Here is a 15,313-nt window from a genome sequence, read left to right as displayed (position 1 = left end):
TTGGAAAAATAACATTAGAACTTTGAGTAGCACTTGACGAAGTTCTCACATGTACACTTCCTCATTTGATTTTCACACTCCTATCAGATAGGGCCAAGACAGGAGGGAAGATGGTGTTGTTAAAGATGTTTTAGACCCCAACTCTATTACCATATAAGCTGTATGATCTTAGCAAGTTTCCTAACCTCACAAGCTTTGATTTTCTCACTTAAAACACAGGTGATATGTGTACCTGTGACTCAGGGACTTATTCACAAGAGCACTACGAGGGATAACAGATGAAGTGACTGTGAAGTCCTCACAAGGTGCCTGGCCAAGGCCAAGTGCTCAAGCCTTGTTAGTTGCTATTACCAGATGCCATCATCGCCATCTCACCCTACAGTGGCTCCTATTTGTAAAGTCACAGAGCTCATTGGCAGAACTGGACCTAGAAGCTAAGTTTTCATTCTTTCTGTCTCTAGGTTCCCAGTGATAATTAAAGTTTCTGAAGTCCAGCAAAAATCTGTGGTGCCCTGATCTTCCCCACAAACCCCTGGGGTCAGGATAAATGGAATCAAGAAGGGCCAGTCAGCCATGGACAGGCAGACAGGCAAGATGATCCTCAGGCAGGCAGTCTCTCTCCCTGCAGCTGACCACAAATAAAGAGCCCTGTAAGGAATTAATTAGAGCCTGAGGAAAAAGTCCTGAGCTCTCAGCAATGTTGAAGTCTCTTTGATAGTTGTGCTGTAACAGAATAAACGAATCTGGGCGGACTCTCATTTTGCTTACAACTCACTAGTTCTCTGATAAAGAGAGTCACTCTGAATAGCAATGGGAAATAATTACTAAAACTTGTAATGTAACTTGTAAGTATATATGAATATAATCCATTTTACCCATCATCAAGAATTTTTAAATGGCAAGTTCAGCAATAAAAAAGTATTTCTATGAAAGTATATAAGGAGAACACAGAGAAATACACACACATACAAGCACAAAACACAGAGCATGTTATGGTTTTATATGAAGCATTCTGCCCATCTCAACCAGGCCAGAACAAATGCAGAGAATCTTCCAAAAGCCTCTGTTATACCAACAAATGTTGAAAGCAAGGAGTTGTATAGAAAGCAAGTGGGATATGCCAGACTTCCTCCCTCTGGACCAAAACAATACAAGCAAAAAAATATTTGCTTGGATGACTGAAAAGCAAAGAAAGGCAGTGGAAACTAATTTCCTCTTCAAAAGGGATATGCTTATCTCAAGTGAAAAAGAATTATTCTAATCATTTTTTAATGTCCTAAAGAATTCTCTGAAATTGGGCCCCTTGCACATTCGCAAACAGGCAATGTTCTACAACTTCAGAACACTTCCTAGAATTGAATACCTACCCTGGCTAGATAGAGTCAGCTTTCTCTGCTTCACCCACTAGAATATGTATGACGCTGCTCAGTGATATGGAATTTCCTCCCTGCTAGGACAAAAGTACTTTGACACTTTACATTTGGAGCTGACACAGAGTCTGGAATCCATCCACTCTTTCAGAATGAGTTTGGGAAGCTTCATTTTCAAAACTCTGATCTTTCACAAAGCTAGAGTGTTCAGAAGAAAATTACTGGGGAAAAAATAAGAAACTAAAACAACTGATTTCTAACTTGTTCTTTCATTTTAGACATTTACTCAGAAATGTATGTCACGGTCATGTACAAAGGAGCCTACTTCTACTTTCTGAAATGACAGAAAATGGGACCACCCAGTTAACAGGCTACACTCACCCTAAGGACTTGCTCCAGCAAAGCAGTCAACTTACATGGCACTTTCTTCACTGCAGTTTGAGTTGCCAGCATCCACTGTTGCCTTCTGGCCAATAGCTTCATCTGTAAGGTCCAGCCAGGTCTGATTCTTAAATTTAATTGTTATTCTTTTGGCCCAAAACAGAATGCAGGGAATTCCATCCATGGAGACATTAACTGGGCTATGATGGCTGAATGCATTCCGAGGTTCTTTTTTTAAACGTCTGCTCAGATTGTAGTTGAGAGCCTAATGAACCCAATCAGTGAAATTTAAGATATGCATTTGTTTCCATAGTACAGAAGGCTTCTTGGAAGCAAAAGAGCCAATTCAAAGCCTGTTACCCTGCTAGCTCCAGAGCCCATGCTATTGTGGGTAAAAGGAAATGAGTGGACCTAATAAGCTTAAAAATATAGGTATACCTGAAGGTACATGAACCCAGTTCCACAAATTACAATGTATAATTTTTTAATGTTAAAACTCATAAAGTATACCATACAAAGAATGAATGCTAATATAACCTATCAATTTTAGGTAAAATTATCAGTTTTAACAAACGTAACAGTTTTAACACTGATTTAAAAGATTAAATTAGTGTTAGATTTAATTAATTTATCTTTTAAATAAGTGCTAGATCAAATCTATTTTAAAGATTCTAAATATAGAGAAAATTAGGGATGGTATGAGTTATAGATTGAGGAAGTATATGGGAATATCCTCTACTTTTGTTCAATTTTTTTTCTGTAAACCTACAACTGCAAAAATAAATATCTACTAATATTTCAAAAAAATTCACTAATGGCAGTAATCATCTCTAAAATAATAAGAACCCAAATAATTAGAACTTTAAATAAATGAATTAAAATATGTTAAACAAAGGAAACAAGAGGTTTCTGGAAATACAACAAAATTCTCCAGACCATTAATATCCAACAGGACATTCTGTGCTATTGGCTATTACGTACTGGAAATGTAGCCAGTGCAACTGAGGGGCTTAATTTTTAATTTTACTTAATATTATCTAAATTGAATTTAAATTTAAATAGCTGCATGTGGCTAGTCTACTCTCCTGGAGAATGCAGTTCCAGGTCATTTAATATACATAAGCTAGCAAGATATTCTAACCCTTTTCTACATCTTATGAAACCTTTGCAGATTTCTAGGAAGCCCAAGACAATGCACTTTGGTATATCATTCTGGAGGTCACAAAAGCAATCTCTATCTGAAAGAGGTGATCACTTATCTAGATCAACTATTCCATACCAATAACTCCAGTGTAAATAAAGAGAAGAGAGAAATTAAACAGGCAGCAGCAACCCAAGTTTATCAGTAACCAAAGATAAATTGTTACTATAGTGATCCTGTCTGGAAGGCAACAAAAGTAAAACTGAATACTGTAATGAAAACACTATATATGACAACAAGGAAAACTTAAGTGTTTTTTCAACTATAAGATAACATTTCCTCACCCAAAGTTCAACCAAGAATGTTAGTTATTAACAGAATTATTACTTATATTTTCACAGTGGCTCTGACTTGATTGAAATGTGTTTACATTTTTTTTAATGATTCAGTCTAGTTTCCTAAAATGTCCATACCTGTGTGATTGGTATCACTGTGAAATTCTGCACTGGCTTCATATCACCACTATTCTGTTGATCTGTCAAATAAAATGACATGAGTACAAAGGCAAAATGTCACCGGTTTATTAATGTAATTGAGTGACAATAATACATTAAGCACTGTAAAATGTACCAGGCTTGAGACTCTTTTGACTCATAATTTAGAATACAGTATTTAAGAGATTTTTTACATCAGAGACTCCAGGTGCAAGTACCAGTGTTCAGGGAAGCCCATCTTAGACAGAACCCGTCCTCAACCCCGGAGGGAACCATAAGGGCAGTTACAAGTCTTACCACTGTTTACAACCACTTCTTTATTTGAAGATGTTCGAGAGATGAAACTAGAAAAAAACAAAAATAAAAAGATGGTAAGTAAATATATACATTTTAGATTTTATATGAAATTTTAAGAAGGACATTTCGGTTTACTACATCTCAGAGAAGAGGAGGAGAATCACAGCCTGTAAAACTGTTCACTTTTGAATAGTGAATTTCTGATTAAAAAGTAATATTATATATGTTCTTCAAAGGAAATAAGGAAAAGACTGGAAATTTTAAAGAAGAAAAAACTTTAAAATATCAATCTTAGTCTTTATTCATTGATAAATAGTCTACTCAAACAATAGTATGCTAGACAAGCAGTATGCTAGACACTAAGGTTTAACCAAAATAAATAATAACCAAGAATAAATTAAATAACTAAATTATAAAACATAATAAAATATTTTACAGTGAAATTTTATACCATATTTTACTGTTAGCATATTAAAGCAGAAATATTCAACCCTTTTTTTTAAAAAAAAAAACTCTATTGCCAAAAAAGTATTTCTGAAAATTATGAAGATATAAATTATAATAGTATGTCCTTCCAGCATTTTACTCTACATACATGCACATACACCCTATACACAAATGTAATTTATCATTTATATTATTTAAAAACAGATTTTTATAAACATACTATCTTAAAGCCTATAATTTTTTACTTAAAAATATACATATTTTTATGACATAATTTTAAATTTCATCTGGTATAACATCATATGAATACATTAATATATTTAAATAAATCCCTATTAAGTATTTAAGCTGTTTCCAATTAATAGTATTGAACATTACCTTGGATTATTTGTTCATACCCCTGAGAAGTCCCTTAAGATAAATTCTTAGAAGTGAAATTGCTATGTTAAAAGATAACATACATCTTTTTATCAAGGAATGTTGCAAACATACACAGATTCAAACAGAAAAATAAAAGCTCCCTCACCTCCTAAGTCCCTATTCCATCATCCAGCTTTAGTAATTAATTATCAAGTCATAACCAATTCATGAGTTCATTAATGAAAAGCTTTTAGCACACAACACAGGCTTATTTTCATTTCAGTGAATCTATGGACATACAATAAGGCTGGTGTACTTCTTTTTTCAGATAAACTCTAATTTGAATTGGCTTTGCCCACACCCATAAGCCTCAACCAATGAGGCTTTAAGGGAAGCCATAATCTCAACCAAAGACAAAATACTCTACACAAGCATTTTCACATCACTACATGATCTCTGAACTAAAGTAGAACTAAAGGATTATCTGGTTAAAATTATCTGTGTGAACATACTAAAAAACACTGATTTTTAATTTTAAAACAAGTAAACCTACACTAGCACTAAAATATTCAGAAACTTTCCAATAAAAGGGATCTCTGCGATGTTTGAAAAGTAACAAAGAGCCCTAGGCCTGCAGTGTCTGGTGCCATATTTTTGATTTACCAGGTGTTCCATTCAGAGTCTCCCAAGTACGCCTTTGTGGAGCTGAAGGTGAAGCAGCTCCTTCATGTTCTGCTCAGGATTGAAGACCATGTTCCTACAAAGGCTGACAAGGCCCTAATCTTCGTGCTCATTTCCCCTCCTCCCCTCTTGCTCCAGCTACACTAGCATTCTTTAGTTCAATTCCCTGAATGCTTCATGTTCTCTTCTTCCCTCTTAAGAGTCTCAGTGCCTGCTCTTCCCTCTATCCGGAATGTTCTCCAGTCTGTCCTTCCCTTTACCTCCTCATCACATCCTACATATCCTCCAGATCACAGCTCAAATATTGCTCCCTCAGAAATGCCGTCCCTAACTTTTCAGACAAGTTCAGATCCCCTATTATATGTGTTCACAGTTTACCATACCTTTCTTTCAAAGAACATTTCACAGTTTATCTGTAATAACACCGTTCATTTGATTAATGAGCACCTCTGCTCTAGACTTACAGGTTCATGAGGGAAGAGACTATCTGTTTTGCCACCACTGCATAACCAGCACCTAGCATTGTGCCTATATAAAAATATCAAGTATTAAAAACCTATGCATTACATACACAAATGAACTAATAACTTAATGAACAAACTCTGAAAGGGAAGTGGGAAATGGGAGATCACAGGAAATGCTGTATGAAAGGGAAGAGATTTTCTTTTTAAGTATAAACCCAATTTGAGGAACAAATATGTAAAGGAAGAGGGATGACCCCTTCTTTCTCTAAGCATCAGAAACATGTATCAGGCTTAAAATATAATTATCCTTCCTAGAGACTTAAGGACCTTGAATTGCCCATAGAGGTGAAATATATTTTAAATTCCAGATTTATGATTTGAAAGAACATTCACAAAACAGCAACTGTTGTTTCCATCACAATGAGTTAATATGCCATATTATTAGATACAAATGATGATTGATTTGTGTGATTTCTAAGGTCTCTTCTGAGGCTAAAATGATTTAAAACCATTAATACTGCTTCAAAAACCAAACTGGGATTTTTATAATTTCTAAGGCACATTTTATCAGTGTAATACACAAATCAGTCACGTCTATATAAACCAGGTAAGGCAATATTACTAAGCTTTAACCACCTAAGGAGTATAGGTCACTTACATTACTTGAAAGTGAACCTGAATGAAAGAACTAATTGATTTGGAACATGGGAAAACAGATGTTAAAAAATGTCTGTCCTTGTTGTTTTTATTAGCTGATGACTTAAGAATTCCTTAACACAAGTTTTGGCAGATAATCTTGCTTGACACTTTTCTTTGTGTTCACACTAACCCCCCCCTGACAGATTTGTTGTGATTGCACATAATGAGTAATTGGGAGACATGACATAAGTTAATTGCTATTCAGATTTTGAATATTCTTCTTTATAGAGAAATCTCTATATGTTTCCTTATATGGTATAGAGAGAAGCCAAAAGGACAAAGGAAATAGAAACAGATATTTTGCTTGTTAGTTTTAGGTAGTGTGTACTCCACACAATTATCATCTCCTACCAGGTAAAATGATTTAACATCTATTCTTTGGGTGACAGGTTATATATTTCTTAGTTTTTAAATTTTGCTTACTCTCTTCTCACATAAAAACAGCAAGATAAACTGAAATTAACAGTACTTATGAGTATAAAAGAAATATGAACACTGATTAGAGTCATTTTCTTATATATTTTGATATGTAATACAAATTTTCTTTGGATACTTTAAACAAATAAATAACTCCTCCCTCTTATAATAAAGACTATATTTTTATCTCACCTATAAACTCTAGTTCAATGATTTTAGTAACTATCAAATGATCTAATCTAGTATATCTGTTTTGAATTGTTAACAAATGTAGCTGTGTAACCACATAAAAAATGACAGAATCATCTAATTTCACACTTGCACTGAAGTTCACAGATATTTAAAGATGTGCAGTTACTCACCTTACATTCTTCCTGGCAAGTATCTTGTCCAAAGTTAGTGAAAATCCCATACATAAAAAAATAAGTGAAAAACTAAACAAGATTTTTCTTCCCATCAAGAAATGAATCTGTTTCTTCAAACCAGGCACATCTGTTAATTCATAAATGCAAACCAAGCAGAGGCAGTACTTTTTATGCCTTGTGACTAATACATTCATCCAATAAAAAGAGAGCATTCCCAGGATGTATTATGTGTGGGGAAGGGTGGAAGGAGGAGCCTGATACTGCTGAATTTAGAGTGTAGAATGAAACTAATGGGTCTGTTTAGGTTCTTCGGTTATTCATCTCAATGAAAGATTATTAAGCTCTTTTTAGAAATTGGCATAGTTTTGGTACTCTTAAGAATCTCATAATACTTTTCAGGAAATTATTAAATTCTCCTCAAAAATCTATGAATTATACAAATATCATATGCATTTTTCAAGTGACTAAGTAAAACTCCCTGAGGCTAACCTAATTTTACATATGTGTCCTAATACACAGTTTCCTATTGAATTCATGACTCTCCATTTGCCGAGAGGCATGGAATGCAATGGTAAAGGGTACTGACTAGGGAGTCGGACAGCATTCAAGAGCATTCCCAGCTCTAGCTCTTACTAGCTATCTGGTATTTTAGACAAGTTACTTCTCCTCATTTGCAGAGTGGGGACAAAGTACTTAAAGAATTATTGTGAAGACTAGATAAGGCCCTAAATGGCCAAATCTACCTTGAGAAAGAATAATAAAGCTGGTGGGATCACAAATTCCTTTACTGTAAGTATAACAGTACAGTATTGGCATAAGGACAGACATGGAGATCAATAGAACAGAATAGAGACCCCAGAAATAAATACATGCACATCGGGGCAACTGACCAGGGTTAGTTAGTGTTGGTGACAAGTACACCAAGAATACACAAAGGGGAAAGGACAGACTTGTCAACAAATGGTGCTCGGAAAACTGGATAGCCACAGGCAGAAGAATGCAATGGACCCTTATCTCACACCATACACAAAAATCAATTCAAAATGGGTTAAAGACTTAAAACCTAGAAGAAAGCATAGGGGGAAAGCTTTAGGACATTGGTTTCATCAGTGATTTCATGGATATACTGCCAAAGCACAGGCAATAAAAGCAAAAATAGACACAGGACTACATCAAACTGAAAAGTTTCTGCATAGCAAAAGAAACAATCAAAACAGAGTGAAAAGGCAACTATAGAATGACAGAAAATATTTGCAAAACATACATCTGATATAGGGTAATTTCCAAAATATATAAGAAACTCGTATAACTCAATAGCATAAATCAAATAATTCAGTTTTCAAATGGTCTAACTACTTGAATACACATTTCTCCAAAAAGAACACACAAATAGCCAACATGCATAAGAAAAGTGCTCAGTGTCACTAAACATCAGGGAAAGAAAAATAAAAATCACAAAGACATCACCTTACACCTATCAGGGTGGCTGTTAACCAAAAAATAAGCATTGTCAAGGATATGAAGAAACTGGAACTCAAGTGCCCTGTTGGTGGGAATACAAAATGGAGTTGCTATGGAAAATAGCAGTTGCTATGGAAAACAATATGCAGATTGTTCTCAAAAACTTTAAAGCAAAACTACCATATGACCCAGCAATTGCACTTCTGGATAATTATCCACAAGAACTGAAATCAGGATCTCAAAGAACTATTAGCCCTCCTGTGTCCACTGCAGCATTCACTATAGCCAAGAGGTAGTATCTGTTTATGGATGAATGGATAAACAAAATGTGATACAAATATAAAATGAAATATTATTCAGGCTTAAAAAAGAGGAAATTCTGCAATATGTGACAACGTGGGTGAACCTTGAGGACATTATGCTAAGTGAAATAAGCCAGTCACAAATACTACATGATTCTATTTATATGAGGTATCTAACACAGGCAAACTCATAGGATCAAAAAGTGGAATGGTGGCTTCCAGGGGCTAAGGAAGGAGGAAATGGAACTTGCTAATTAATCCACACAAAATTTCAGTTAAGCAAGTTTAACAAATTCTACAGATCTGCTGTATAAGACTGTGAAAGTGAAAGTGAAGTCGCTCAGTCGTGTCTGCCTCTTCGAGACCCCATGAACTCCAGCCTGCTAATAATACCGTGAGTGAAAGTCACTCAGTCATGTCCGACTCTTTGCAACCCCATGAACCACAGCACGCCAGGCATCCCTGTCCATCACCAACTCCCGGAGTTTACCTAAGCTTCATGTCCATTGAGTTGGTGATGCCATCTAACCATCTCGTCCTCTGTCATCCCCTTCTCCTCCTGCCTTCAATCTTTCCCAGCATCAGGGTCTTTTCAAATGAGTCAGCTCTTCACATCAGGTGGCCAAAATACTGCAGTTTCAGCTTCAACATCAGTCCTTCCAATGAACGCCCAGGACACTATATAACAAAATTTTAAATAAATAAGAGATGAAAGCCTTTTCTTACTTCAATAACTAGAAAAAATAAAGAACATCTAGTTATTCCTTCTTTGCCAGCCTCCACTCACACCACCCCCACCTAAAAGGCATAAAACAAATGATAAATTCCTAACAGTTGTTTGTTTATGTGCTAAGTCACTTCAGTCATATCCAACTCTTTGCAACCCCATGGACTGTAGCCTGCCAGGCTCCTCTGTCCACGAAATTCTCTAGGTAAGAATACTGGAGTGGGTTATCATTCCCTTCTCCAGGGGATCTTCCCAACCCAGGGATCAAAGAGGACACGTCTCCTGTACTGCAGGAGAATTCTTTACCGTCTGAGCCACCCGAAAACATACAATTAAAACAGCACAATAAAGAAAATCCTCTAAAATGAAAGTACCACCATTTTTGACACTTAAGAACCTTGAACTCTTTAATGACAAAGTCCTGGTAGCCAAAAGGGTCCATTGTAAGTGGCACTTCAGAGATGATGGATTATAGGAAAGCTGGGGATTTGACCCTGATGAGACACTCCTTTCCTTACTGCCCACTGTGCACAAATGGCATCTTTTCATGTGGCTCTAGGGAGCCCTATAGAAAATAAGGAGATAAAATCACAACATTTGGAGAAGTGGGAAAAAACAGAAATAAGGAAGAAAATTGCTAACAGAAATTATAAAATAAAAAAGGCCTATCCGTGCTCCATCTTATTTCTATTTCTCACTATATTTTCTTTTCTTCTCTTTTCTTTCACTGCACTCAACTTCTACTCTGCGCCTTTCCTTTTACTTTTCTGTCCTTGTCCTGATTCCATGGGATTTCAAGGAGCAAGACGGGTCTGGGTGTGAGGATTTTGTCACAGACAGTGCTATCAAACAGAACGTGGGACACTTGGTTAACCTTGAACTTCAGATAAAAAAGACAAATAACTTTATTCATGAATATGCCCCCACACAATATTTGGGACATAATATACTAAGAAATTATTTGTTGTTCATCTGAAAACTAAATTCCATTGGATAGCTTGTATTTTTATTTGCTACATCTGGCAATCCTAGTCTTAAGGACTCTCAGCTGTGCTGTGAGTAGCAAAGATATAATTTCTATTTGCTCAATTGAAACAAGCAAGAGCTACATATGTAATTTAAAGTTGTCTAGTAGCCACACTGGGAGAAGGCAATGGCACCCCACTCCAGTACTCTTGCCTGGAAAATCCCATGGATGGAGGAGCCTGGTGGGCTGCAGTCCGTGGGGTCTCTATGAGTTGGACACGACTGAGCGGCTTCACTTTCACTTTTCCCTTTCATGCATTGGAGAAGGAAATGGCAACCCACTCCAGTGTTCTTGCCTGGAGAATCCCAGGGACGGGGGAGCCTGGTGGGCTGCCGTCTAAGGGGTCGCACAGAGTCGGACACGACCGAAGTGACACAGCAGCGGCAACAGCAGTAGCCACGCTGACAGAGTTAAAAATAAGCCGGTGAAGTTAGTTTAACAATATATTTTATTTAACCTGATACATTTAAAATATTATTTCACACAGAAAAGTAATTTTTTAAAATTAGTAACAAAATCTTTTACTGTCCTTTCCTGCTCTATGCCTGAAACCTGGTGTATAATTTATACTTCTGTGTATCTCAGTTCAGAATAACCAAGCTTTGAGTGCTCAGTAACCACATGTGGTTAGTCGTGGTGTATTGGCCTGGGCAAACACAGAACATTTCCAGCTGCCAGAGCAAGCCCTCATAGTCTCACACAGTAGCAGAACTAGTACCTGACTGCACTGCTCCTCAAACTTCTGGTCAGGAGGAGGTGAGAACCCGAGCCCGTGATGGTCCTGTACCATGAGAATAATGGTTCTGTGAACACTCAGAAACCACAGTAGTAGTCCCTTAGTGCTTATTATGTAGCAAACTTTCTTGAAAATATGCTTCAGTTATATATTCAGGCACACACACACATGCGCGTGCGCAACATTTTTTTAATTTAAATCAAGTATCATCTTGATATATTTTATGACATGATACCTCTAAAATTTTAATATAGCATTCTGTTGTCGAAATTTTCTCCCACTTGGTGAAGAATATTTAAAGCAGAATAATTAGTAGTTAGTAGGTTTCACACATGCATTTTAAAATAGAAATCACGCTTAAGATGTGATTGTCTGAGAACAGCTTGTCTTGTGACTCTGGAGGAGAAAATCAGTGATAAAAAAAAATGCTAATATGATAGTGTGCTGGCTGCAAAGCACTAGGGTCTCACCTGGGTGGCACTGTACCTGCCTGCTCAGACAGCCGAGGGGTCTCTATCCAAAACTGTGAAGGTCTGAGGGTTTTCCCCACTTGGAAGCTAATGAGTTAGCCTGTTAGGGCTTCATGGATGCTAGCAAAAGGCAAGACTCCTGGGTCAGAATCAAAGGACTTTATACTTACTACTCATCAAAGAGCAAGCAGTGTGAGTGTAAGTCTCTCTGTGTCATCCCTTTGCCCATAAAGTAACACAGGTGGGTGCAGATGGACACCTGTGCACGTGGTGGGTATCATTTCAGGAGAGAAACTCAAGTTTCCAAGGCTATAAGCCAACCTGCCTCTTTGCTAGAGGGAAAGTTACTATTTCTACCTTTCAAGGCTGTTCGTTTTACAAACATCCTAAAGCTATTCCAGAACAAAGAGCAATTAGTGACTTACAAGATAAACAGAAAATGCAGAGGAGCATGGAAAATATTCCCTCAACATTTTCCATGAGAGAACAGGAAGCTGTTCATCCACGCTGCCTTCTTTTCAACTGAAAATACTTGGATTAGATTCATTTTCTGATTTGCTGTATATTATTAAATGAAATGTTACCTACAAATGTGAATATAAAAAACCTATCTTTAATAATCATATATGACAATGCAGAATTGAGTTCTCATGGGGAAAAAAATAGATCTATCTAAATTCTAATATTTACCTTAAGGGGTGTCTAGCATTTATCAGACTACAGTCTCTATTCATCCAAATGCTCTCAGACTGAAAATCCCATTAGTCAAATGTTCAATTGATTACAATGGTCTTTGCAAACTGATTCAAAATCCAAATCCACGCACCTCCTACAAAGCCTGCATGACCTGGCCCTTGCTGGTCTCTCTCACCCTTCTCCCCACCATGCTTACAGCACTCTGCTTGCACTCAGCCTCTCAACATCCTCCGCATGCCAGGCTTTTGTGCACCTCAGTGACGCTGCACATATTCTGGCTGTGGGAATCACTTCACACCCCTCTTAACTCTCCCTGTCTTCTTCACTCTCATCATAACATATATCACAATTTGTACCGAGACATTTACTTTCTCATTACTTGTTTACAGTGCGTTTCCTTATCAGAAGGCCTGCTCCAAGAGCACAGAGACCATGTCTAATTAAACTGATGCATATCAAGAAGTTGCTGTTCTAAGTTGGTGCTAAATAAAATGTAGAGGAAAATGGATAAACCTATCACAAATACTACATAATTATTTCCCACTTCATGTCACATGGTTGTGACTCGAGGGCATGAATATTTAGGTAATTGCACCTAGAAAATAAACTAATTCAAGTATTCCATCAAATTGAGTAGCTTGAAAATGCAAATAGACAAAACCCATGTTACATCAGTTTATTAGCAAAATACCATAGAGTATGCACGTACTTCTCCTCGTCAAAGGTGTGACTCCGTGATGGTTAATGTGGGTCAGTGTGACTGGGCTGTGAGGTGCGTGTATACTTGGTTGTGTCTCTCAGGGTGTTTCTGAATGAGATGAACATTTGATTCAGTAGACTGAGCAAAGCAAACTGCCCTTTCCAAGGTGAGTGGTCCTCATCAAATACACTGAAGGTTCAGCTAGATCAGAAAGGTGGAGTAAGGGAGACTGCACATTCTCTGTCTTACTGCAAGGACATCAGTCCTGTCCTGCTTTCAGACTCAGACTACATCTGGAACTATAACTTCGGCTCCGCGGGTCGCTAGTTTGCTGGTGACTGTAAATATAGGGACTTCACATGATCCAACTCCTATGATAAACCATATATTCATGTATGTGCATATTTATGTATATATCTCCTATTGGTTTTTTTGTGGAGAATCCAGACTAGTACAGACTCTTATCAAGTTCAGAGCCTAATTGCTGCCATAATTTCTACCAATTTTCATCAAATTAATTTCTGAGTTGATTAAAATCAGGTTAGCAAATGAAATACAAATGCTTTTGATTTAAATGTTAAATGTTTCTTACTTGAGATTCCCCTTTGACTTCATGGAACATGGATAAAGTGTTAAACTAGTGGCACATTTTTACATTCTTGTTTCTCAAGCTAAACTGAAACAGGAGGTTTGCTGTTTTATAAATCTGTCCATTTTGCAAACATTGATTGTCATGTGCTAGATGCCAGGAATACAGTGTAAAAAGGACCTAATCTTTGCTCCCAAGAAGATCCCAAACAAGTGATGTGTGAACACATATTTGCTGGAGTAAACACTTTTGGGATATTTCAGCTAGCAAATTAATGACCTTCTCTGAAGGTCCCATCTCCACTCCAAACAATGGCTGATTAGATAGGGGAAGAGAGATAGCTATGAAATAGATAAACAGACAAGAGATGGGTCATAACTATCTCTTTTGAGGAGCTGAAGCAACTAGGGAGGAAAAGGCTTCCACTACTCTCAAAAATGCTCTAATCAGGCACCTGCAAAGTCCTCACCTCAACAGAGACAGGAGTCAGAGTTTTAATTCAGTTAACTAAAAACTCACATTGAGAGTATGTGCTATTTGATGTTGCCCTATACTTTAGGCTGCCATTTATAAAACAAGAAGAATGGATTCCTTGGACAAAAATTAATACTTCACAGAGCATTATGTACAACTACTTGGTAAAAATCCAAGATACTGTCTCCTACGTAATTAACATAAACCCAGACTTTTTAACTGAAAACCTAAATAAATTTCAAAATTCACTGGCACTTAGTACAAAAAATGAACCAGTTATATAAGAACTTGTTACAGATTCATTCATTTGGGTTATCTTCATAGTCAGCAATGACTGCCAGAACCAAGATTGAAAAGTAATGCTTTAGATCAGTGGAAAAATTATCACTGTTCTTTGTGTAGCTATAGAAACCCAGAACTCCTAACTTCTTTTCTTCCTTTCTTCTTCCACTCCTTCCACTCCCTCACTACTTTTTCTCTCTTGGTTTTTTTGTTTTTTGTTTTCCAATTTATGGGGGGGGAAATCATGCTTTACCTTCTTTAAAGTTCTTTAAACAATAAAATGTTAGTAATATAAAATGCTCAAAATTTTAACACACTTACTTTTATAAAAGTTTACATTTTTATATTATAATATTCTTACATTTAAATCACCTAGAAGTAGTCCTGGTGAATCTTCATTTTACTACAGAATGCAAAGGCAAAAGAGTGACCCTGGCCATTCTCTATCACAAAGATCATCTGGTCCCTACTGAACTCAGACAGCACAGATCTAGCTAAGAATCATCTACAGGTTCTTAAACCTCTCCAGGGAATGAGATTCTAAAACTTAACATCCCACTGAGTGAAGAAAATCATCTTTCCCTAGTGAGAAAAATTATCTTTCATTTCTTATAATTCAAAGGTCCCTGCTGAAATAGAGGCCTATTTTCTTTTGTTTATTGTTCAGCCAAGTTAGAGAACACCTGGAGAATAACTTTTAGTATGCATATTAAAATGATAACTCCCTTCCAGG

The 15,313-nt window shown here is 36.7% G+C and overlaps 1 protein-coding gene across 3 annotated transcripts in view; it reads right to left on the bottom strand.

The window, feature by feature from the left end:
• LOC110135842 (V-type proton ATPase subunit S1-like protein) overlaps positions 1-15,313 on the bottom strand; it is a 37,093-nt gene that overhangs the window by 11,215 nt on the left and 10,565 nt on the right. The window contains exons 1-5 of one of the 3 annotated variants that reach the window (XM_020891176.2): positions 8,584-8,673; positions 7,114-7,243; positions 3,684-3,730; positions 3,366-3,427; positions 1,787-2,016 (exon numbers count right to left, since the gene is read on the bottom strand). In XM_020891176.2, the coding sequence (XP_020746835.2) occupies positions 1,787-2,016; positions 3,366-3,427; positions 3,684-3,730; positions 7,114-7,208 (434 nt within the window). In that variant the 5' untranslated portion in view covers positions 7,209-7,243; positions 8,584-8,673. Of the gene's footprint in view, positions 1-1,786; positions 2,017-3,365; positions 3,428-3,683; positions 3,731-7,113; positions 7,528-8,583; positions 8,674-15,313 lie in introns of those variants that run through there. The other 2 variants (XM_020891175.2, XM_020891178.2) reach the window with 2 other exon arrangements.

The sequence above is a fragment of the Odocoileus virginianus genome, chromosome 3 (assembly GCF_023699985.2).
Source record: "Odocoileus virginianus isolate 20LAN1187 ecotype Illinois chromosome 3, Ovbor_1.2, whole genome shotgun sequence".
Lineage (NCBI taxonomy): Eukaryota > Metazoa > Chordata > Mammalia > Artiodactyla > Cervidae > Odocoileus > Odocoileus virginianus.
This window is presented reverse-complemented; position numbering and strand designations above follow the sequence as displayed.